Source organism: Homalodisca vitripennis, chromosome 4 (genome assembly GCF_021130785.1).
Source record: "Homalodisca vitripennis isolate AUS2020 chromosome 4, UT_GWSS_2.1, whole genome shotgun sequence".
In the NCBI taxonomy this organism is placed as follows: Eukaryota; Metazoa; Arthropoda; class Insecta; order Hemiptera; family Cicadellidae; genus Homalodisca; species Homalodisca vitripennis.
Window position 1 is genome coordinate 134,422,058 of NC_060210.1, and position 26,907 is coordinate 134,448,964.

At 33.7% G+C, this 26,907-nt stretch overlaps 1 protein-coding gene across 1 annotated transcript in view; it reads right to left on the reverse strand.

The window, feature by feature from the left end:
* LOC124360211 (protein obstructor-E-like) overlaps window positions 1-26,907 on the reverse strand; it is a 42,596-nt gene extending 15,689 nt beyond the window's left edge. Inside the window, exon 1 of the mRNA XM_046813621.1 lies at window positions 26,782-26,907. Within this exon, the coding sequence (XP_046669577.1) occupies window positions 26,782-26,839 (58 nt within the window). The 5' untranslated portion in view covers window positions 26,840-26,907. The remainder of the gene's footprint in view (window positions 1-26,781) is intronic.

Sequence of the window (26,907 nt, forward strand, 5' to 3'; positions counted from 1 at the left end):
TTTAAAAAAATCCTTCGAACTTCCACTCTATCTCGTATGTATGTTTCTATATAAACATAATGTTTATCCTTCAACAAGTCAACCTGAGGATTTACATACAAAATCGTCCTAGCATGCTACGAGAAAAGTGGACCATTATCCTGTGAGCAGTGATAGAAAAAGTTTTTGCCATAAACTCATAATTGTTGATAAAACGGGCATTCCTTGTTTATGTTCTATAATTGATATTGGAACCTGTATGATAATATAATCATCTTGGAATAATCTGGAATAACTTTTGGATTAGTGACATACCATTTTTACCAATTGAGTTTTGAGGTGGTAACCTGGACGTATGCTCAGAACCTCTGAAGTAACACTTGTGCTATAATTTAAAGTATTATAGAACCATATGTCTTAAATAATTTTTCATTCTGATTTCATTCATATGAAACGAACTTGATTGGTTGATTTAGATAATAACGAAAAATCCAGGTTGTTAATTTGTGTTAATGTGTTAATTTGTTTGGATTTGCAAATACGTTGAAATATGGCCTTTCATATTTTCTCTTTCAAAATCGAAAGCCATATTTACTTTATAACCGTTATTTAGTTTTTTGAACAGAATCTGCGTCGTAAAATAGTTTAATAGTGAATCAACTTTCCCAGTCACTAATAGAAGTGTGATTATAGTAATCCCTTTGAACGATCAGTTCAGGTTGATAGTTTTAGAGCCGAGATAGCTACATTTATAGCCCAGTAACAGTAAGGTGTTGCTCCAGCTGCTACTGGCCTATGGCAACAAACATCTCAAACAGAGCTTGCCCTTGACGTGGACGATCAAAGTGTGAGGAACCATCGTCTGGTGCAGACAGTCATCGTTTAAACAGACGACCTTTAGACAGGTCTTTATATAAGGTTTTACACCTTAATACCAAGGAGACGTGTATACTGCTATATACCGTATTTGGTACGAGGAACGATAGTTTAAGGTTAAAGGTAAGAGACGATTTTATGAGGTAAAATATAGTAGATTTATTTTCTGTATAGCGTGATCTTGAGCTAAGTAATTGATATATTGGTAACTTGTACAAATATATATACAAGCAAATGTAGCTTGTTATACTCACACGTTTGATATGCCTTAAGGTTCAAAAGTGAGTTTCTTGCAATAAACAAAGTTTGAAAAATGTTATGAGTTACTTTTCCTTTCTCTAAACCGTTACTTTAAACTTTGAGTCTTTTCTCATATATCTGAAAATCGAAGTCATTTAATTCTTATGACGATAAAGTTGCTCTTGACGAAAACATTCAGAATATTACGAATTTTTCATATTTTATTGCATTATTATAATTTCTATGATGATTGATAGAGCGTTTAGGGAAAGTCGAGGGGCTGAAAACATCATTTCTGTTTGCCTTTCTATCTGTCCGCCCGTATGATATCTTGAAAACGAACTGAGCTAGAGACTTGATATTTTAGATGAAGCTACATTTCTAGAGAACACTGAGCTCAATGATGGTGCGTGCCACTCCATGGGATTTGGCTGAGCGTTATCAAATATGTTTACATTGACCTCATGGGTAACGATAATGGCGATGAAAAAATAGCAGAATAAAACAATTTTAAACAAGATAAGTACAGTCATATGAGATTTTAACATGAGAAATATTAACAGATGTAGCTTAATTATTCCAACTCATACATGAAGACAAGATTTGATATTAGCACATTCTTACGTTGCATTACCCATGGATATCTCACTGGAACCTTCATTATTTAAACTGTGATGTGAACAAAAACCTTAAGGTATCGTGTGGAAAAATATCTCGAGAAATATTTTAGCTGTAGACATTGAATTGTGCAAGAACCTTCATTTTTACATCGATAGTTCTCAGAAGGCGCATGTCAAAGCATGACATTTGGCTGAACATCACCGGAGTCTATTATCCGGTAGGTTGACACAATTTTCTCTTTTGTACATTTCAAGAGATTAATATCAATAAGCTCTATTGTGTCTTACATTCGGTTACTTGGTACTGACACTGCTACTTTGTATTTATACAAACTTAATTTTCGTTTGACAGTATCAATATTTCCTTATTCAGATTCATAAACGGAGACACAGAAACAAGAAACCTATTTGTAACTAACCATTACACACATTGAAATTAAAAGTTCATTACATTTCTTGATATATATTTTTTGGTTTTAAACTAATTCCATTTAACCTCCAACTCCTAACCTCAAAAAAGCTTATAAAAGTTTTTGTATACAACTGTTGCCATTGGACGGAAATGGCTTTTAAATTCTTTCACAGATGGACAAAAATACAAACAATTGCAGGATTCAGAAGCGATAGTACAGTTTTAGTATCACGTTTCTAATAACACTTTTAAGTAAAACAGGAAAATTTGCCACGGCACACGTGATGGCATATTTATTTTTATGCAATGAAAAGAGTTTTTCACAGTCGTTGAATATTGGATGAAAAATTGTCTGTAACATAATGTTTTATTTCATTTCATGCTAACATTGTGCATAAATACTTTATATTGGCATACGTAATATCGGCGATTTTGGCAATGAAATAATCAGACTTACATCTCAACAGTGTAATCGTGCCAAATCGTAGTACAATACTTGGCTAAGTAAGCTTGGCTGCAGCTGCACCAGTGGCGTAGCTAGGATTGTCAAATGGGGGTTTACCGTAGTTTATAAGTATCGACATTGAAACAACCCTGGTTAAACAAGTGGTTGTAAATTCTTTAAATTGTAATTAGTTGGTAAGCTACGGTTTAAATGCTACAGCTTCGAGTACTCAGAGGAGGGGGGAGTTATACCTTGAAAGTCTCCTAGTTTTTGACTATCTACTGAACTACATCAGATAAAATATTTACCAGAAAGTACATTGAAACCCTATATTATAGTCTAAAGATAATAAAATATAACTCCCAATTGAAAATGTATAATTCTACGTACAACTTACTATCTTACTTTGGTTTTTACAGACCGTGGTAAATTCAAACCAGAGAGAATAAAATGTATGTGTAATACCATAAAACTGTTTTAAATTTCATGTAAATATTCTGATACAGTTAAAATAAATTCTAACCCATTACAGTTTGCAATGGAATTCAAATTCGGTCCTCTGAATGAAAAGTTTTAATTGGAATAAAACCTGATGTAAATTCTTTGTAACGTTTCTAAGCTGTATAACATAATATATTATTACCCTTTTCTGTAATAGGTTTTTACACTTTATAACTACCATTTATACATTATATATTACCTAATTTTGTTTTATTAATGAATATAATGTTACGATAAGCATATAAATCTTCACAATAGTGTGTTCTATTCATAAATAAATTTATTGGTCTACCTAAAATGTACTCTTTGGCACGCAGTTTTCGGAAATAAATAACTTAAAATATCTGTAAAATAACTGTAAGAGGAATTCAGAGACGCGCATTCTGGATAGACGGCTTCGGATGCGATCCTGAGCACCCAGAACATTCCCGCGTACATACGTTTAGGAATGCTAGCGTCAGGTATCAATATACAAAAGTACTGGTATTCTAGTTGCAGCATTTTAAATAGCCTGTGTATCAGTGTTGTAAAATGTATACTGAATGTAGAGGAGAATGTAATTGTGCATTGTCTAATATAAAAATATATTTAATTTTCAAATTGTTTCAATGGTCACTTGATGACAATTCGCAAGCGTTTTCGAATCCCACACTATTTGTTATAATACTATGTTGTGTTAATACTTTTGTGTATGATCTGACACAGCAGTTATGCCCCCCTTATTGCGCCGCCCCTGAAGGGAGCCAGCTCCACCGACCCCCCCCCCCCTCCACCCCTACAGCACTGCAGCAGCTGGGAACTGGCACTCTGGCTGTGGAGAACGTAAGGGCGTGGCAACTGGAACTCTCAGAATGTCTTTGTATATCTTAATGTTTGAAAAAAGACCTAATTAGCATTCCCGTGTGCAGGTTTTATTTCAACTGACATACGTAAAAATATAATGGAAGAAAAACTAATTTAGATAAAATCGAAAACGCAAATAGTATGCTCTGGCATCAAAGGGTTATCTGATACCAATCTAAATCTAATAAGTTTTATGCTAATACTTAAACAAGGTAGGAGTACGCCACACTACGTGTAGCGTAGCGGACATCACTGAGTTTGCATATACTATTTGAAGAATATAGTTTGTTTCAAAACTGTGTGCCTGTCTATCTTTCCACATAAGAAAAAGAAACATTTTCATCCTCCCGGCAGACAAAAGGAAATTGTGACAAGCCTATCGAGGCTTCAATGACCCCATGATCTAAATTCCATGGTTGGACATGCTCGTTCATAGAACTTATTCTTGTCTATGAGGAAATAAGGTTTCATGCAAAATTTAAAATCTACGGATGATATTATTCGCGAGAAATCTTGACACATTTTTGTTCATTAAGTTAGATTTCATAGCAGCGTTGAAATAATGAAATATCCGGTGAACAAGTGAGGGTGCTGCTACACGCAATAGTGCACTGGTAAAATCTTGTCACCGTGTTTCAACTTAGACTTAATTAATTTTCTCTTTTACTCTATGAATTAAAGTGTAACATTATACAAATGTCTTAAGGCTGTACTCGGTTTGTTTACAAATGTATATTCTGCTGTTTTCTAGTCGCCAACATGGTTACGCATAAGACAAATGTAAAACTATTCGTAACTCTCATTTAAATCCCATGGAGTGACACCATCACCAAATCAACATCATCAAACTAAGTGTTGCTTATATGGAAATGAAACTTCATGTAAAATTTCAAGTTATAGGAGTAATATTTTATAACATATTTTTGTGTAGTATGAACGTAAAAAATAAAGTTTTGGCTGTGCCTACATAATTTTTCATTTGCTGTTTTAATTACAATAAGTTGATAATTCTATACATAAAAGAATACTATTATTATTAACCAGAAAAGAGACACATTCAAACAAAGGTGCAAAATAATACATAAATATTGAATAACAAAGTGCTTTAATAGTTTAATTTCTATATCCATGGTGATTAAGAATACATAAATAATTCAGCAGTACGCAATTTACTACATTTTGATTAGTATTAAAAATGTAAATTAATTTGTTTATGGAAGAACATGAACAAAATACATACTTGGAATATGCTTTAGTCGTAAATCCAAATATTTATTGCGTGAGTACAAAACTTCTAACCCAAAGGATTTTGAGATTTAATATAACATACAGTAGGCTACACGTAAAAAAACATTTTATGAACAGGTTAACATTTTTACTCAATATACCTTTTCCCACGATTTACAGCCAATTTGATAACATCGAATGTAACTTCAGCTACAAATTTTAGATGTAACATATTTACTTATCCATAAAGACAACCCAGCTGACGATACCATCTCGTACCACATCCATCCGCTGAAGACATAATATGATTTTTTTAGATTAGATGCAAATTCAAATATTGATTGTGCTTCTACTACTCTTATTGAGATGCTTTAAAAAGCTAATTTCAAATTAATATTTAAAATGTATGAGCTAGCAGAAAACATAATTTGCTGTCGTAATTAGTTTTGTATATTCTCATTAAGTTTCTGTTAATTTTGTAATTTTGATGCACGATTGATCTTACGTCTAAGATTTATTTTACAGCTGTAGAAGATATCGGATATTCGATAGAAACGTTGTACTGTTGTACCACTTCGTGTTACAATAATAAAGGGAAATATCCAAATCCTTGTTTTCATTTCACACCATCAATACAAAACACAAAAATTTGCTAACTGGTGTTTAGAGTACAACATTGTATTATTATGAATATTGCATGAGAAAATTACGTCATCAACGTAATTAACAAATCTGGCATTCTATAACGGAATGAATTACGTATCTGTTACCGCTTTTCACATCTGTTTTCTTCCTGGAAATAGTAAAAACCTTTCTCTGGACAAATACCATGTTATCTCACATTATCGCTAAATGTGCTGTGCACACCGTATGCCACACCAGCATGCCTCATGCCGCATGCCACATGCCGCGGCGAGACAGCAATGCGGTGACGTCAGCAGCGCAGAACACGTCACAGTCGAACATGTCCCGCCCTCCCGCTGACGCATGCTTGTTTATTTATAGGCCCCGTGTTTAGCACTGGGTCAGTTCTACAAAGACTGCCCAACTCGAGTCAAAACAAATACACGTAGTTGTTCTTGGAGATGTTCTTCTGTGCTGCTGTACTCAATTCATAAATCAGACCACCAATAATAGACCGGTTCTTCATCGTCATCATTTACCTATTTAAACGTCCTGTCAACATAGGAATATAGCGATCTTATAGGCTGATTATTGTACATTTCAGCGTGAAATGGAACTAGTGAAGAATCCAATCTTTAAATAGGACTTAGTAGTCAGGTATCAGATAAATACACACCTTATATCTGCAGTAGGTAAATTTAAGTACATGTTTTTTAAGTGAACACAGATTTTTAATTACCTACACAAATAACCATATTAATGGCCTGATATCTAAGGTTTCGGATTATCAACCTAAAAGCATTTAATTTAAAACCTTATAACTTATATTGTGTCTCAGAAAGATAGTTGTAATTTGATATCGCCTAAAATGTAAGGCCCTTCCAATTTTCTTAATTTTTTTTAGATGCTTTATCCGATTATAAATGGTCAAAACACTGACATTAACAGTCATTGCAAGATTTCATTATCTATTATAGTTATTATAATCCCTTCGTCGTAATATAACACATGGTTATACTTGAAATAGTACACATGAGTACACACATGAGTATAGTGCAATTCATTAATATTTTATCAACAAACTATACCGTTGTGACAACAAACTTTCATGACGTCATAATAGCGGTTAGGTATCCATCCATCGCTTCCATACAGACTACCGACAACTGACAGAAGCGGAACTATTGAGTAACCTCATTGTATAGCCCGGTTACTCAATGTATTAAACATAGGAAACAGCTAATCTTGGCTTTTCTTTGGAGTCGCCACCCAATTACAATTACGTCACAGCCCAATCTGCTAGCAGAGTAGCCACAGCGCAGCGTCGCGTCGTGGAGAATAATGCAGCTTTTTTAGTTTTGTTGTTTCTTGTTCCGGTCAGGCGCATAACAAAGGAGCTTTCTCGTCTTGTCGACGTTGAATTGTTTAACTGATTGATGGACTAGAATTTGTGTACTACCGATTTCTGGTGCCGGAAGAATGTAGAAAAGCCGTAATATACACTTACAGGGTGTGACAATATTAACAGATGTACCGTTAGTTAGTTAAATGTTATATAATACATATTTTTGCAACCCTGGTACTCGTTACTGGTTAATATAAGTTACATCAGATGTTCTTGGAGCTAAATTCTTGCCGGATTAATAACCTAATTGTCACGCACATTGAAGTTTTAATAATTATCAAGTTCGTATGCAAAATTCTTATCGAACATTGGAACCATTTGGCCCACCCCCATTATATCATTTAGTTCTTTATCACGTTATTTGGCAGCAATACATTATGTTATTTTTAACATCAAGAAGCGGTGATTTTTATTTCTATTTGCCACTATTAAACGTAGAAGTAAACTTTGCAAATTGAGTATTCAATACTAAGACCTCAGTAGTATCCAATGTGGGGTCTTTCGTCCATTCGTTACACAGGTCCCTCTTAAAATTGTCTCGTTGTTTTTCTATCCTTCTGTATTATAACTTCTGACAGAAACTCTGGTGTGGCTGCTTCTTCACCCAATTCTGATAAGGCTCTTGAGTACAGAATGTATTCATCCACACAAATGATATAGTGAGGAAGCGAAGTAAGTGTTTCATTGAAGGTAAAGTTGTCTGCAATTCGTACGGAATGTGATCGAATCTAAGCGCAGAGTTTTTATATTCTCGCAGATAACCTTTCAATCCCATATCTTGCCGAGAGAGAAATTAGACAAGCAGAAGGATGATTGTGAAGTTATGTGGAAATTAAAGTTAGGATTTAACAAAATCAGTTAGTTATAATACTAATATAAGTTTGTAATTTTATGAGAAAATTTAAAATATTGTTTTATTTAAAAGTTTTTAAGATTTAAAAATTACGGTACGTTAATTTTATTAATTTGTTAATTCATAATTCCATTTATTTGATTAATTTTACCATGTTATTTAAGTTTAATTTATTTGTTGGATTTTCTATGCATAAAGTAATATTTAATTTCTTACTTTCTTGTTGATGCAGATTAACTGTAAAGAAAGCGCCAAGTAGCCATAAAATTGCCCGTATAATTTCATTTCATCTCAGCTGCTTACGGAAGTTGCAACTATAGTCCTCCTACTCAGGCGCATAGGTGTAGTAAGGTAACCACATACCTACAAAGGCTGCACGGGCAGAATGGTGTTCTACACTTCATATCTGTTATCCCTAGAGTTGAAATCTGATTTTAAAACCTGTGTTGCACCATCCCTCTTTCTATTTTTATGTTATATTATTTTCCTGCATCATCGTCTCGTTTGATATCGGCTGTTAACCATGGAAACATTAACAGTTGTTAATAATACCACGTTGATGCATTTCAGGTTTTCAGGCATTCACCATCGTTATATGTTACGAAAAAGATGACGAGGTTACGAGTATATGAATCTATCGTTTGCTAGAGGTGTAAAAACACTCAAACGTAAAATTAGGATTTAAGAACTTGTTGGTGAAATGCTTTAAACAGTCGCTGTTTTATAGAGTAAAAGTGAAATGGTTCCTGTCACTATATGTAACACGATGACACTAGTCTACCAACTCTGAAAGTTCTGTTTCAAATCAGTAGTGAATTACAAAGTTAGTTCAAAATCACCTCACACAAACAGAAAACAAAACATTTTCTAACACATTTTCCATTAAGATAGTTTCCTGTTTAAGTGCCCTGAAATCGTTGTCATTTGTCATGTATATATACATTGTATATCAGATCATAGACAATCATAAGCTAAGTAATCAGCCCACCTACGTCTTAATTCATGACTAATTACATGACCTTCTCTACAACCTCGCAGTAACTTCCTTCCGCCCCGCCCTATCACCTGGAGATCTGCATCTTGAATACCGGAAATTGATGGTCAGCTTCTTGGAGACACTTACTGACAAAACTAGTAACGTAAATGTATTTAAAAGTTCCTTTCTTAGTTAAGAATGTAGAGTGAGACAAGACCCTGCGATTAAAAGAACAAAGACATTGAGGACACAGTGGAAATACAGTGTTGTGGCACATTGCCGGATGTATATGTCGTGACCTCTGGTAAATAAGCAACTTCACGGAAATAGTCCGGCTTGAGTTGGGCTCTACACAGTCTACAGCTGTGGACCACGGAGAGGATCTACAAGTAGATCACTTGCACGGATGCTGCTAAAATTTTTGCCTATTCCTTTTGAAATTTCAAGGTTTAATTATGGTAGAAAAATGGTAATAAATTTGTGGAACTTTCCTTTACTTATTATTACAATAACTTAAGTTGATTCTTCAGGTATTGATTGGTTCTTTGTAATTACGCAAAGATAAGAGTATGTTCACGACAAGACGATATGAAGGAGATAACGTGTAACGTTAAGCGAGCAGCATGGAGGCAAGAGGCGGCTCCTCTTGGGATATCAAGGATAGCGACCGGTCCTGTAGCCTTTGTCAAGGTCACTTAGTGTTTGTCTCACTGTAGAAAGTGAGACTCGTAAAACTCCCCTCAAGCCCCTTATTAAGCAGGGGTTTTCTGCTGGGCTTTTCTTAAAACGATGGTAATCAATTAGTGGAGGGTATTTTTGAAGAATGAATAACATAATACAATCTGTGGTAATTCTATTTCCCTCCTAGTGTGTGTATTTGTAGTTCAAGCCAGTACTTGAATATTTGGAATATTTCCACTAGTCACCTTTAAGATAAAAAAAAACGTATCACACGTTTCTATTTGAAAACTCCAATTGGAAAATGGATTTGAGATTCTTTAAGAAAATTATATTGTTTGACTGTAACAATAAAATTATAAAGGTTCATCACACATTGGTTTAACTTAAAGCCAATATAAGAAATTTAGACTAAATATAACTTTCATAATATAAAATAAACCAATATTACTAAGTATGAAAAGGCCCAACAGAACGTAGTAACGTTCTATATCTTTCTGCTATAAACTAACTGACTCTAAGAAAACTGCTTTGCTGGCATATGACCTTTTCGACCCCACAGTCGATAGTTCTTCTTTGCACCAATGGGAACTTATATGAACAAAGTTTAAAATCTATAAAACATTTCATCTACATCTTATTTGTCTTTTGACAGAATAAGGCTTCTCAAACCTGTATAATATGTATACAGAATATATTTTATCTGTCGGAAAGACCGGAGTAAATTACAAATGGCTATAAATATAAACATTTTGACAGATTCTTTTGGTTATGGCAACAAGGCAAACACACAACATTAGCGTCGGAAAAAATAATTCACTCGAACCAGAAATGTTTATACACATTTTAAGCTCATGTAATTGCGTGTGGACTGCCGGTAACTGCTGGTATATAAACAAACCTTGCCTTCTTTAATATACAATATCAGATCATCACAGTCGAATGACAACTTTTGCGCTTCGTGCTAGTATATTTTTACATACATATGCATACATACTTTGATACACACATACATAAATCCAAACTATATCAAAATACGAGAATATTTATATGCCGTCTTCCCAATTGTAACTGTTTATCTTTATGATCCATAAATCAGTAGAATTCATCCTTGGACCATGAGAAACCTACCGACGAGGTTTGAAGCATAAGAACGGACAGACTGACCACAACTCGATTTAAAAAACGTTCCTATCGGGTTCATAATAACCTTATTTAGTAATTCAATGCGCATTTTGAGACACAATCTGTTTCAGGGGAAATTCATTTCCATTGATATCAACTATCACTACATGAGTCGAAAAATCGATCTCTAGTTTCTGAACACAACGGTGGAATTAGGTATTAAAATTGGTTTTCCGAGAACAATGAACTGGAAACACTGATAACACTTCGAGAAGTGTTTATGTTGTCAATGATTCCAGTTCCATACCAAACGACGGATGTGCCGGGCGCAGTGTTGCAAGAGCTGTCAGACCACGAAGTCACCTCCCACACCTCTTCTGCAGAGAGTGGACGTGAAATGTGTGAGAATGTGTCGGTCTGTCTGTCTGTCTGCATGCCTCTGACCTTTAGCGAAAGCTGGCTCATTCACAATATGGAAAGCGACTGAATGGAAAGCTGCACCTTCTCATGTCGCCGACAGAGCTTCTGCTCACTTTGGAGCATTGTTTTTGGGGGGAAAGATTCGTCAGACTCCTCCCAGAGGTCCATTGTTTCGAGCGGAATGAATCTTGAATTATTTACAAGATGATAGGAACTAAAATTTAATCATAAATTCTTAGACACATGCGAGAAAACTTTTAATTACTTAATAAATGTAACAGAAAAGTACAAATGCTTATTGATTACATTATTTATAGTAGGCATTTTCAATTAATAAACAACACTTCTTATATTCTATCCTGAAAATATAAGTTTTGAAAAAATGTATACATACGACCCGTGAAACTTTTTTCAATTTATTTATACCTAGGTATTAAAACTTGTTTCGAACAAGGAATCCCAACAAATATTAGCTCTTCTAGTATTTTGTTATTATACTTACACTAAGGGAATTAAAACATTAGAATGATTTTATTTTATGGCAGTCTACGTCTTTGTAATTACGTAACATAAAACTGCATCAAATGTTTTAATAACAATTTATCCAAACATAATAAATACATTTTAATGTGTTAGAGAAAGTAATGGGATTTTATTTTTAGAATACGCAGGATTTTGCGTCTTTATTAAAGTTTTTTTTAATATTTATGATTTAATTGTTTCTGATTTCTATTATTGTGGTGTTTAATTGCAACAAACGGCGCACTTCTTTTGCAGTATTACAGCAATTTCGCATCAGATCTAACCAAGTGAAACAATTTTTGTAAAACTTTCTCGCAATTATGTGGTATTGAACTCTTAAATACCCATCATTATGAGCTAAATAAAAATAATCAGCTGTTTCACTTGTGGTTAGAAGTTTTCACTGTTATGACGTGGTGGAATTTTACATACCGCATGACCGCGACCATAGCACTATGGCGGTATACTTTTATCGCCTGATAGTTATATCCTTGGCTATACTATAGAATAATCGAGCTTTGTTCCAAAACCTTGTCATAGAATATCATAGTTTTCTGTTACAAATTACGGTTAGAGTTTGTTTGTTGCTTCCTTTATTTTTCTTATCAGCATGGTTGTAAATGCTGCTATTGAGTACAGTTATTTCCAAGCTATAGTGCTTGTTACTGATTCTATTAGTTATTTCTTGGCTATTTATTTACTCTTGGTTATTATGGGATTTTTGCAGAGCGTGAGCGAATATATTTACTTAGAGACTAAACAATCCATCTATGTTTGTCTGTTAGTCAGCACGATACGTCGAGAACAAGCTACAATACTCAACTCAACCTAAAATAGTTGGGATATCCATAGCACCATGTTAGAAAGCTCTGATCAATTCGCTATACTATCGCACCGCAGGTCCTCTATCTATGAGGAGTCCGAAAACAATTAAATGCAAACAAGATAAATTGTTATATCAACTTAAAAGTTTAAAGATCAATTATCAACACCTTTATATTAACTCTAAATATTCTAAATTCATCTGGAAAAAATTTTAAATTTTGATTCTCGACAGCTCACTGAAGCTCGTTGAAGCTCAATGACTTACGAGAATTTTTTGCTTTTGAAACTGGATAAAACATTGTTAAGTGTGGTTCAAGGTGTATTCAATTTTAAAGCAATGATGCCATATTAACAGAAATATCAGTAATTTAATTGATGACCTCACTAACGCATGGCCTATATGACTCGGGAGGCTCGTAAATATTTTTATGTGTGAATGTCTGTATAACTTTTTGCCTGCGCACAAGATATCATGAGAACGAACTGACCTGAAACTTGAAATTTTGCATGAAGCTTTATTTCTATAATAAGTAACATCGAGTTCAATGATGAATGTCTCTTTGTAGGATTGCGATATTGAAGCCTGTAATGCAGTAAGCTGGCAAATGTTTCGTTTGTCCGCCGAGTGATGTAAAAGTGACTTTTCTTTATGAGTTTCAATTCATCTAACTATCCGCAGGACAAGCATGAATGGACTTTAAATTCTGTATGCAACATAAGTAGCACGTGATGTGGTGTACTCTTGGCTTGTTTTCTTGATGTTCCAATATAAATATAAAAAACATGAATCATTCTATCATTCTTATAAGAAAATATTGACCGTTGACGAGTCAGTTAGAAGTTTCAAGCTTCTGGGCATAGAGGAGCATGATCAGATGAATTAAGGAGATAAGAGTTTTAAGTCTGGAGCAACAACTTAGGTCATATCGCAAACCTAATTATTGCGACGTTAGTAAAACAAATGGAGAAAACTAATATACACTCACCTCGTATATTTCTATCTTTTTCTTATGAGGTTGATTTTTATACTCTAATTTTCTAATATTTTCACGCATTACTATGTGAAAGTTATCTCACTCGGATATTCGATTCGTACTTGACGAAGTTGAAACACCTTCGACTTGTGGTAGCAGTTATGTTCCGAGCAAAGTAAAAAATGTTTTTAATCAAAACAAGTAATGCTATAGTAGAAGACCAAGCATAAGTATATTATGTGCAGAATTGCTCTTCTAGACGATTCTTATTACTCACCAATTGCTTTCCTGTTAAATTTACCTTTATCTAATCTTATCTAATCACCCTTACTAATCGCTCCTGCTTGTTTAGTAGAACTAATCTGCGGTTCTGTTGAATTAACAATATTTCATGTAACATCAACACCGGGAAATAATTTCTAGCATGTTGATATAAATCAACAGAGATCGTTTGTTTCTGGAGAAAAGGCGACTAATGGAACTACATCGTAGTGGAGAAGAGTTTTATAGAAACATAACTGTACTGTGCATTTCTGCCAAAGCCAGGAGGAAACTGCTCTAGTTGAATCTCATTTATGGAGCATGCCATCTGCATGAGGCCTCTATATTTAGCTCGGACTCCAAGCCAAACAGGCGCCATTGACTGTAGGCCCCACGAATACGGCAGCGCGTGCGCCAATTTTACTGACCTCTGCGATTTTGTGGTTTGAGTAAATAACTTTCATACTTTATCTGTGCATTACAGACTCAATTCTTAAATATTGGTCTTTCAATACAGATCAATAGTAATCTACATTGATACTTTACTGATACTGTTATTACTTTTATTATCATTATTATATAATGATATATGATACTGTAAGTTAAAATCGTCATATAAAACAAATACTCATTATACTTTCTTAATAAATACATTACATCGTATCATTTTGTTCAAAATGAATATAATAACCAATAAATAATGTACTTTAAAAAACAAGGATTAGAATTTAGCCTATATTGATAAACCATATAGCTTTATTATACGAGTACGATTGTCCATGCCATTTAACACACCCAGCTGTGATACAGATTATTATTTTTGTAAAATTACTATAATTGTATTACATGTAACTTTATGTGCGTACACTAGGACAGTGGTTGGACACCTAAAATGTTTTTTTGAAAACTCCTTGAATACTTTAACCTTACGCAGTAACAGTAAAGAGTAATATCGAGCAAAATTGTGCACTTTTGTGCAACATTTTCGTTCTTACGCAGCTGTACAGTGGCGACCTAGGATGAAAGTTATCGGGCACAAAAGCTGACTGAAGGATAAGAACGCTGAGCGCAGGACATTTTGTCATCCAGTTTGTTCCAGTTCCCTATCTGAGTAGTTGCCTGATAATAAACCGCGTACATTTACTACATTGAAGCACTTAGCTTTCAATGATAGCTGGGAACATTGTACTCTTTTACCTAGTCCCACGTAAAAATACTTTGTGTAACTCGGTGTATTCATTTACTTGGTAATAATAAATTATTCTCTTGGGGAAAAATACATTTTCTCATCGTAATACGTGGTAGTAAAAACGTCAATGATTTAAGTCAAATTTTATTCATAACTAAACTAGCGATACTCTTATACATCCCATTAAAGGCTGAGCGTTAGCATCTCTGCCACTATTCTACTACAACAGATGTGCCAGCTCGTGCAATTCAACTGGGTTGCCCTCAGGCACCTTAATTTAGATGGCCGTACATCTCTAGACATCCCTGAAATTAGTAATGGCCTGAATTATAGCAATTCAGGGTAATGGTTACTTGGCAAATTCTATCAATGCACTCAACTCCATCATCTGCAACGACGTCCGGAGATTAGAAATTCCAAAAGGGTCAGCCAACTTTGTACACATTTCATACGGCACTAAACACTGCTTGTTTGTTATGGGTGTTTGAGGAAAGTGAGGTATTTAGTTGACATTTTAGCCAGATTGCCATAAAAATATTTACATAATTCAGAAGCGATAAACACTTGTAACTGATGTGTTATACCCCTTATAACTTTATATTAAACGAAAAGAGCAACAGTGACAGCAGTATTTTCACTTTGGGCTGTAGAATATTGAAAGCTTGACCATTGGTTCATGCCAGCTAATACTGATATGGTAACGGTTAAATAACTAAGTAAACTTTTGAGAACACAATAGTCTAAACTTTCAAACTGAAATAAACAGCTGAAAAATGTATTAGAACATCCAAATTTTAATCCACCTGTTGGCTATTTAATTTACTAATCAACTTGTGCTTTGAATAAAACTTTTCTACAAATTCATGGATCTCACCCTTGATATTGTAAACTAATGGGGTTCTTCTTGTGATATAATCACCTGAATATTCAGAATATATCATGTGTGTTGATAGACGGACAAAAACAGACACAATATTTGTTTAAGTTACCTTTATTTAGCTCAATAAATAATTAAAATGGTAACAACCTTATTAAATATTTCTATATATTGTCGTCCTAATCCAAGATATATATTTAAAAACAATAGTAGACAGCGATCCAAGCCCTCTGAGTAAGGTGAATGTCGAGAATGCCTGTTTTGTTTAAGGTGTTTCTAACAGCTAATGATTTCTAGAAATATATATCTCAATGACCAGAGAAAGTAAAATATATTAAGTCTGAAAACGAATCCAAACTAGTGAAGATAATTTAATTTCTGTGTGGTTCACACTACAGCAAAACTTGGTTAAACAAATTATAATATTTAAGTAGTTTTTTACAGGTTTCTTGCACAACTCTAAGTTTTGGAACAGTTCATTGAACTCTGATAGAAACCATTACAAAGAATGTACTAGTCTATTATTACTTTGCCCTAACTAACTGTACTCTCAACAAACTAAGAGTGAGTGGGAGAGAGATACCATTAGCCAGGCTTGTCTTACCTCTAGAGGCTGTTTGGCTAGAGGTCGCGGGAACACCGCAGTTCGCCATGTAGATGCCGGCCCAAGATGCCGCAAATAACTCGATTGGGCGCAAGTCCATGCCGGTGTTGATACGACTTACCTCCAGAGGCTGTTTGGCTAGAGGTTGTGGGAACACCGCAGTTCGCCATGTAGATGCCGGCCCAAGATGCCGCAAATAGCTCGAGTGGGCGCGAGTCCACGCCGGTGTTGATACGACTTACCTCCAGAGGCTGTTTGGCTAGAGGTCGTGGGAACACCGTAGTTCGCCATGCAGATGCCGGCCCAAGATGCCGCAAATAGCTCGAGTGGGCGCGAGTCCACGCCGGTGTTGATACGACTTCCCTCCCAGCTGTTTTATTCGTTCCGTGCAAAATCACCGTTTCACCAACTTCACGTGTAATTCAATGTTATAAATCATATATCATATGGAGATTTCAAGTATGGAGATTTTATTTTTCATTCAATAATTGTAATAAAATACATTTTTTGTTCAGTACACTCATTATAGATTGAAAGTTAAAATTTAACATATAGTAATATAGAAAGAAAAAAAAATTTGAAACATAACATTTCAAAACCTTTAATTAATTGAGATGGATATGTAACAAAAGTGATTCAGACAAATGCTATTTTCCTCCCTAACACAACATACTAGAAGCAAGGCTAGATAACAGTTTTATACCGAATTACTGCAAAACGCGACTTTCTATTATTTTGGACTGGTTCAAAAACCAACTTTATTACTCCTGAAGCTTTTGAAGCTTTGAGTAAAATTCATCCTAATATAAATGGAGCGAAAAATGTGTCTGTTTTAAGGTGTAGTTAGGACCAGGCACATTTTTTATTTAACTTCAAATTTCGATAGGTTTACTACGAATGTTATTTATTTGCCATTTTCCAACAGGTCAGAATAAAATATTTACTTTATTTTAAATTACCAAGTTTCTCGATTTTACAGTCATCTTAATGGTATGACTTTAAATTATGGTCCGTTTTGAGTTAAAAAGCGAAAACCCCAACTGTTCGCCTTTCTAGCTTTTTTGCGAAGGTGCAATATACTCTTTGGTTTAGAGGAGCTACGAGAAGGTTTCAAAAAACTAAAAACTATTTATTCTATTTATTGGGCAGACAAACCCTTTTTCTAAACGAAAGCCACTATCATACGTTTCTGTGTGTGCAATATATTTTTTAGTACTCGTATATGAAGTAAACATAGCAAATTCATTATTAAAACAAATTGATAATCACTCGACCCTTTCGCCGTTTGAATAATTGTGATAATTTTTTCTTGGGTATAATTAGAAAGGAACACATATTGAAAGATATAACGTGTTCCTTTGTAAAAGTCCTATCTAATTCACGTCTGAACCATCTTTAAATGTGTACAAGGCATTACTTTTCATACATAGAAATATTTCTGCAATCTCCACGACATTTATCTGCAATTATGACACAAAAGCTCAAAATATCAAAGATTAATAAAATAGTAAAGCGTACTTTTCTTTGGTTTTGAGAGTATCAGAATGTTTTATCTTTTGTACCTCGTAATGTGACAACTGGAGTCTGAACTGTTCTCAATGTTGTACTGTTTCAAATTATTTCACTTAGTTAAGTATATTTTTCCTACAGCTCTCATGGTTCATTTATAGATAACCGATCATAATACCGGCAGTGTATTAGGACTGTCAAATAATGTGTTTTTGAGGCTATAAGTTGACATAATACTACAATTTAGCACAACAATATAACCAACACTACCGTTGATAATTTCGTAACTAATCAACTTGATTGTCGTCCTTACTAAATTGATAATATTAATTACCTGGATATATTTAAAGTTGGCTTATTTTATTAGATGAAAAGCTTAATTTAACTTACGTAATTTTAATTATAATTTTCTTGGACGTCATCATTAATATTGCTATAATATTAAGTTTGTACGCATTTTCTCTCGATGTGTAATTATAGAATTCAGCTTAACCTGTATTATGTGTATGAAGAAGTGTTTGTACTACGTTCTCATATCGTATATCTTAAATCCACCAAGGATTGTATGCTTAATCCAAATAAATTTCTGGATACATTTAAGCTTGTAAAGTCTGACCTGCAAATCAACCCTTTTATCCAAACCAAAACGTCTACTCATTCCTATTTCTCCTTCAATAGGAACTGAATAGTGCAATGACAGGCAATTGTGCTAGGCGGTGATTTGCAGCATTTTCCTCTTCCGGGCATTATAAAATGCCTTACTAGTTCTGTAGTATTGCAGCTATTTCAATATCTAGAGATTTGCATCATACCATTTTCAAATACCCCCATCATATTTTTAGCCTCTGAAACGACTAAATTAGTCATTTTTAACAATAATTATTGTAGTCATTGTAACCTCATTATCCTCCAAGGATACTTAGTCCTTACCTAACTATGTTTTAAAACGTAAACTTTTTACCTATATTATATTCATTTACAAATTTTCAGTGAGAAAGTTTGAAATAGCGTGGTTTAATTGCAAATATGTAAATTCAATTTTTGCCATGATCTTTAATATCCAATCAAACATTTCAATGATTCATTATTTTGACAAGCATTAAATTCATGTTCAATAAACTAATATCTAACAAATATAAAGTTCCCCCCAAGTACTATAGTATATTTAGAATTCTTTGGCAATCCAAAATTGCCTCCTAACCAAGGCCTGTTAATCTACTCAGTATGTTATATAATCATGTGATTAATGTTCTTTTAGAACAAGACAAATTTAGTCTGTTTCCGATATTCATAATATACAATATAATGGTCACAGGGAGGAGAGTAGTCGTTTTTTTTAGATTTTATCAGTAACAGAGGTGAACCAGTTTTCTCGTTTACTGCTGGTTTGCACTGAAAAATGAAACAAACCTTGTCTGTTGGATTGAGAAGTAGTCTGCTCGGCCTTGACCTTTACCTCTAATCTAAAATAATATATTTCTTCCTTTTTGTGTAGAAACATTGTGAAAGATATTTTATTTCAAAGGTATTTTTTGAGTAATGAGTATAACTTTTCATAACTGAGTTGGTATATTTGTAAATAAATATAATATTAGAAAGATTAAACACGCATGGACACAAGAAACGTGTATAACAAATAGAATTCAAACGTATTAAAATAAATTATCTCAGGTTTAACATGATATTAAAATTAAAACTTTACAAGGCTGACTTGTATATAGAAATTTGTAAATTTAATAACAAATGTCGCAATTCGTTTGACCAAGTTATTCAATTGATTAATTGTAATTACTGTATAACTTAAGATGTTCTGGGTTTAAAACATTATGCCTACACATACTTCCTTGAAAACATATACATTACTATAAACATATAAAATTGCATTAAATATATTTAACAATCAGACACATCACACAATTGAATTGATATGTTCACAGTTATTACGAATTCTTTCATGGTTCTTGTTTTATATAGAGCACACAAGAAGATATTTGCTTAAATGGATTTCTTTTGTGAATAATTGTAAATTAATGTTCAATTGATTTTGTATTACATTCCCTGACGATGCTCATGGCAAATTTAAAACTAAAATGAAGCTTGAAGCCTAACTCAGATCTGAGTGAGTAGTGGAAGCGAAGTACCCCAAATTTCGTACGGTAAAAGTAAGGTAGAAAGCTCCTCCATTCCTTGATAAATGGATGACGAAAAGGATTCAAAATACTTGTATAGTCATCCAATAGAATAGGAACTATTCTTACATGGCGCCAACAACCTAAGGACTCTGTCATAGACACAAGTCCAAGGTTTTTCTGAAAAGTTGGAAGACACTACATTTTCATCTGTAAACTTCTAATCATTTCATATGTTTACTAACTTAAAACGTGATATGTTAATAGAATATTAACTTTTTCTCCACTTGAGACTGCAAGAACATAATACAATTGTAGAAATTTGATTTTTTAATCTTTTCAGGTTTATAAAATAAAGTATAAAATCTAAAAACCACATGAGGCAGGCAGATGGTAAACTAAACATTTGTGACCACGCTTACATTTTATATTCTTAATATATTATTTTTGTTTGCCTTGACTCGAGGAAAAATCCCCATAATATTATTGGTGAGTTTGAGAGCACCTGTACACCGTAAAACGTGTCGTAACGTGGTTTAAATATGATTGATGATTGTTAGAAGCTGCCCTGCGGCAGAATAGCAAGTGAACCAACGAGCCGAGGTTTGTACACACTCGCCTAACTCTCCAGAATTCATGGTTCAAAAGAAACCGTCACGGTCCCACTGCCATTCTGTCCAAGAAGCGTTGCAGGCTCACAAGTGTGGAAATCCAATAACGTATGGAACCTGTGAGACGGTGTGGCGATGGCGGTCAGCGTAGACAGCGGTATCACGGTATCACGGCTTATCTAACCGCTCGCTACTAAGGACAACATTGCACAGAGTCCTGGGGAAGTGTTCCGCCCATAGAGCGGCTGATGGCTGCTCGCTTATCCTTGTAATAGTCTTTGTGGCACAGCCGCTACCACTTTCCCCCACAGTCACCCACCCAGGATAAACTTATGTAAATCACAAACGTTCCTAGTATAAGAAGTCCTCTAAATACGAGCTTTTGAGTATTTGCGTTTTCTCCGCTCTTATATAAATCACCGTAAGTACAGTCCCAATAAATTGTGCAACAGGAAAATAATCGATCCATAAGGAATTCCTGCCCGCTATGAGAACAAGGCCCGGTTGATCAGCGTTCGCTTCCCCACCACAGGCAATGCTAAGTTCATTACAGTATAGGGTAAATAGTTTTATTTTTTTAAGTATCATAACTGTCTGACAAACATATTGTTGAAAGTATTATTTATTGAACGGTACAAGTTATCGAACGCTGTTGTTTAAGATGTCCCAAGTACGAGTTCCAATAAATAGAAAAAGCGAAAACGGAATGATTAGTGATTTTTGGAACACTTTATGATTATAGCAAAAGCAAGGATATATTTTATCACTATCAACCATTTAAAAACTGATTTCACTGAGTTCCAATTTGATAACGTGAGTTCCAGATTCCTACGCTTACACAACCAGTGTTAGAACTAACAATCTAAATTGTGTGGTTCACGTCATATCAAAAACATTGATCACAAAATTAAACTCTTGTTACAATGCTGCTTCGCTTTGGATGGTCAACGGTTTAAAACCAATTATTAACTGAAGATACGAGTTGAAAACTGTATTTTGATACAACTTTTGACAAGAAAGATATCATTCTTTTAAATTAAAAAAAATTATCCATAACTTCCAAAATCATTTCTACGCGAGTAAAAAAACAAGAACTTGCCATACGACACTTGTTAAAAAAGGACTTTAATATTCCTAGTCAAATTTTATTGACTAATAATTTATTATACTGACCCTCAAGACCTAATCATAGAACTCTAACCAATCAATATTGACATACCAGGCATTTCTACATTTTTACAAACTATTTGCCAACTCGTGAATACCAAAGTAAATTGGCAAGATTTTATGGGACTTATTGCTCCAAATATTCCTGATGGCTCTTCCTCTTATATTTGTATTACAGAAGACGTCCAAACGCGAGAGCACATAATTTTAATTAATTATACTGTGATAAAAGGTACACCATAAAAGCTAGATGTAATTTTAATATGCCCTAAAATTTGGAAAACCCACAAAATTCTTAATTAGGAAGTATTTCTACTAGTACCGTAAAAAACGAATGATTTATAATTATTAATATCAGCCATGCATACAAGGCTCCTTATTCGTGGGATTTCCCATGCTAGGGGTTTTTCAAGTTTATATTAACAACACTGTCTAATAATGAACTACATTTGTTCATCACCTTCAATTCATAAGTACAGTAAAAGTTATGAAAGCTTGTGAAAGTGTGAAGAAACGGACGTCTACAGGTATGTGTAGAAGGTCAAGCTTTCATGCAGTACGCCTTTCGAAACTCGGTACACACAGTTAGCCCATGGATCATAGAACACAATTTCAGGACCAATTATCGGTTTGGCGGTGTGTAAACAAACTGCAAATTGGATATTACGCTAAAAATGTTACGAAATTAGTAATTGGTAACAATCGATGGAAAACCCTGTATTCAGTCAATCACTCGGATCGCTGACTCCTGATGTAATCCGTCCGGCTTCTATCACGTCGTCCAGTAATGTTGTTTGTCATACCAAATGTAATTATGGGGAAGTTTAATAACACGTCGCATTACGGATATGACATAGTGACACGATCTAAGATAAATAAATAAGTGGCTTTCAAGATGTCAATATCATTTCAAAACTAATATATCCTAATTCTGAATTTTGTGCGTGTGAATAATATTCAATCGTATGAGTAATTTGAGAAATATTAGTATTAGGAGTTCATACAAGTAACGGATAACAAGGTAAAGTTTGGGATCTACATTTTAGTATGGCATTCGATTGATGCAGATTTACACGTTAAAAACTAAACGAGTATTTTTTCCTTTTTTAAAAACAAAAATTTCGAAACCTTTCTGTAAAATGTTAAATAGTTAGAAGAGTACGATACATAACACATCTAAAGGTTAATGGAAATTTCGAGTACCATAAAGGCCTAGATAATCCAAATTCTAAATGCTACCAGACACCGGGAGGCGTCAGAGCCCTGGCGCTAAAGCAGCCCAGTTTCAATGCTGTCAAGATGGGAGATCCTAGTAGCTAAGAACTCTCAGGATTTTGAGGTCCCAAAATAAAGAGCTAGTAGAGGTCGGAAGCTCTCAATTTCTGGGGACCCTCTTGAGGTTCAGTGCTGCTGGAGTGTGAGACCTCTCAGGGACCTGTCTACACGTTGTTTTGAATATGAACTACCAAATTTAAATTTCGCATAATGTTTACATTGAGTTTTATGAGGGTGCACGTTACTCTATGAATTTTGCTCGATGATGGTGCATGTCCCTCCATGAGATTTGGCTGAGCTTTACTGAAGCCTATCACTCACAGGACTGGAAAATTTCTTTCATGTAAGATTGTCTGACTATCTCTGTCTACCGGATATCTCAAGAGCAAAATGACCTATAGCAAGAAATCGTGGTTACAACTTCAGCAAAGCTGATACACGATCGTGGTCTTGAGTGGCCTACTCCTACCTTAACTAATAATACAGTACTTCATATATGTCTAATTTTTCGAAGTTGCACAAACTGTGCGTTAATCTGATATTTTAGTTGTGCTACAGTGATTGTCCTTTCGTTGTCCAACATGAAGTCTACAATTTAACTAATTTAGTTTAGAACACGTTCAACATTTTTGAGATTCTGCTATAACTATTGTCAACGTTTTTTCGTGCAGATTTTTTTTAGTTTTTACCATGTGCTTAGCTTTATTTTTAGCATTAATTTAAATACTATTGAATTGATCATCCATTACCAATTTTGTTGTTGCCCTCTACCCAAAATTTTGGAAGAGAATAATAATTTTAAAATCCTTGAAATTACAAATCCCAAAACGAAATCTAAGGATTCTGACTAATTTTCAAAATTAAAATATGGAAAAGTAACACTTTTGAGTACTTAAATGAACTTAAACAACTAAAAGAAATTGTACAGATAAGTGACAGATTTCATATATTGGAATTAAATATGCCAAGAACACCTTTAACTTAAAACATGTTAAATTAAGCACTTTTAAAACAAACTGATTTCAAAGTGACAAAAAAGTTAATTCCGTTAATTTCTTTAAAAAAGTCCAGTTTATCTTATATTATTAATAGTAACAAGGATATTATTTAAAGAAGGTGCAGCTCATTCCCGTCAGCCCTGTCATTCAAGGGCTGGAAAAAATTAATTTCTGTCAGTCTATCTGTCTCCAAAAATGACTTGAAATTTTGCAGGAAGCTTCATTTCTACATAGGCGAATGAAACGAGAAAGTTGCAGAATGAATACATTTTTAAACCACTGAGTAAAATCATATTACATTTTAATATATAATGTAATAGTAATGTGTCTATAGATTTGAAAGTTGTATGCAACTCAAAGAAGCCTGTTACGCGATACGTGGTATGGCGTACTCCAACCTTGTAAGTAAAGTGTTTAATGGATTGGTATGCATGTCATTACAGTAATACGGGTAATGTATTACAACGATTCTTAGTATTTCATTTTTATGCATCACTACTCTTATGTCATTGGGCTAATATGAATAATGTATTGTAATGATTCTTAGTATTTTGTTGCGATGTCTTACTACTCCTGTCATTGAATTAAGACGAATAATGTATTGTAACAATTCTTAGTATTTTTTAGCGATGTATTCTTACGTCACTACATTAATAGAGTAATATGTTGAAACGATTCTTAGTATTTCGTTGTGATGTCATATTACTCTTATGTCATTACAGTAATACGAGTAATGTATTGAAACGATCCTTAGTATTTCGTTGTGATGTCATATTACTCATATGTCATTACAGTAATACTAGTAATGTATTGTAACAATTCTTAGTATTTCGTTGTGATGTCAAATTACTAATGTCATTACATTAATATGAGTAATGTATTATAATAATTCTTAGTATTTTAGTATTTTGTTGCGAAGTCATACAACAGTTTATAACTGAAATGCTTCCACGAACTTTAATACCAATAGTGGGCTACTTGTAAACCACAATAATCATCAGATTCCTTCCTAACTCAAATTAATCTTTTCTAATAGCAACCTATAAAATACAAAAAACAGTATACACTACAAAATATTCCTTTATCAATTATAATACGATACGGATATAATTCACTCCTGTTTTGCACCAGTAACATAATTAAGTAAAAATGCATGTATATCACTATTTGTTTAGCCTTTAGCTAAGCTAAGTATTATAATCTTCCCTGAATTTTAAATATTTTGTAGTACTATTGTTTAACGTCAGTTAAATAATAGTCATATAATTTTGCTTGAATTGGTATAATTATAGAATTAATCATGATTGATCAGTTTAAATTAATTTGCATGATATAAACCAACTTTGGAATACACGTTATCAATTGGGAAATACTGAAACCAGTTTTAAGCAAGAGTATAAATAACCTTGTGGTTTTCCTGTGGATTTGTTGTTCCAGGTCATGTCAAGACCTTAAGAATTACTCAATCATGGCTTTTTAGTTTCTTTAATAAAATATAGTATTTTAAACTTATTTTATTTTGGACTACTTTTATATTTTTGTCAGATATGGATTATATGTATGAAACATTAAAATAAGAACTGTATTATAAAATGTAAACTGTATTGTAAAATGTTTAACAAGCAAGCGGGAAGTGGGCAGTAGTGTCCTCTACTAATTACTAATAATAAGTTTAAAGCAATAAATAACAATGTTGTTATGGAAATGGTTTAATTATATAACCATCTAGTTTAGTTTATTACTAACAAACAGCTCATAGAGTTATTGCACCGGTAACCTTCAATTAAAAAAAATTATTTCAACAGCTTTCAGAGTTTGAAGGTTGACTGAATTAGAGGGTGTTCCCAAAATATAATGGAAATTCCGTTGCCTGTATTCTCACTATATTTCGAAATTCCATGATAAATTTCCTTGCTTTTGATCGAACTATAATTTTAATCCAATGAAATGGCAAAAATTTTATCAGAAAAAATTATTGTATTTATTACATAAAATACATTACATTTTTGCTTTTTAACCTTCATCTGCTGTCATATATCGTGCGGCCTTAAAAATTATGAATGTTATCTATTTGGAAAGATTATACAATATTTGTATACTTCTCGGATCAAAACTATCAAAGCACTGTTTGTGATAGTGGTAATGGTAAAGGGGATTTTTTAAGAGTTACAATCCTTTAATTCCTAAGGTGAGCTTGCCACCATATCTTTAGACATGGTAATTTATAAAATGTTATAAAAATACAATTCCTTATGAGAGTATTAAGTATTTCAATTTTGGTTATTACGTTCAATATAACTACCAACACTGTTATTAAAACCCAAGTCACGATTAAAATGAAGCCATTTCATTTTTACTTGTGAGCCTAAAATACTGGAAGTAATCAAAATAATGTAATTTTATCCTTATCATACGAGTATATTTCAAAGAACATTAAAATATAAATTTTAAATTGTTAGTTTTGGATCAAAGTATCGACATTTTTTAAATGAGAAAACTATTTCTAACGTTACGTAATAACGTCTTGAATTTAAAAATACCATATAAACTATTGGAAATGTATACCATAACAGTATCACTGAGCTGTTATCACTAAGTATTATCACTAATACTTACCGGCTGCCAGGACGGCTAGTACCAGGAGGACCCAGTGCGCTTGCGCTGTGCTCGGCATCGTGTAACGGGACTGACTGGACGCGACGACCTTGGAACTGCTTTATATCTCCACTCCAGCGACCGTAG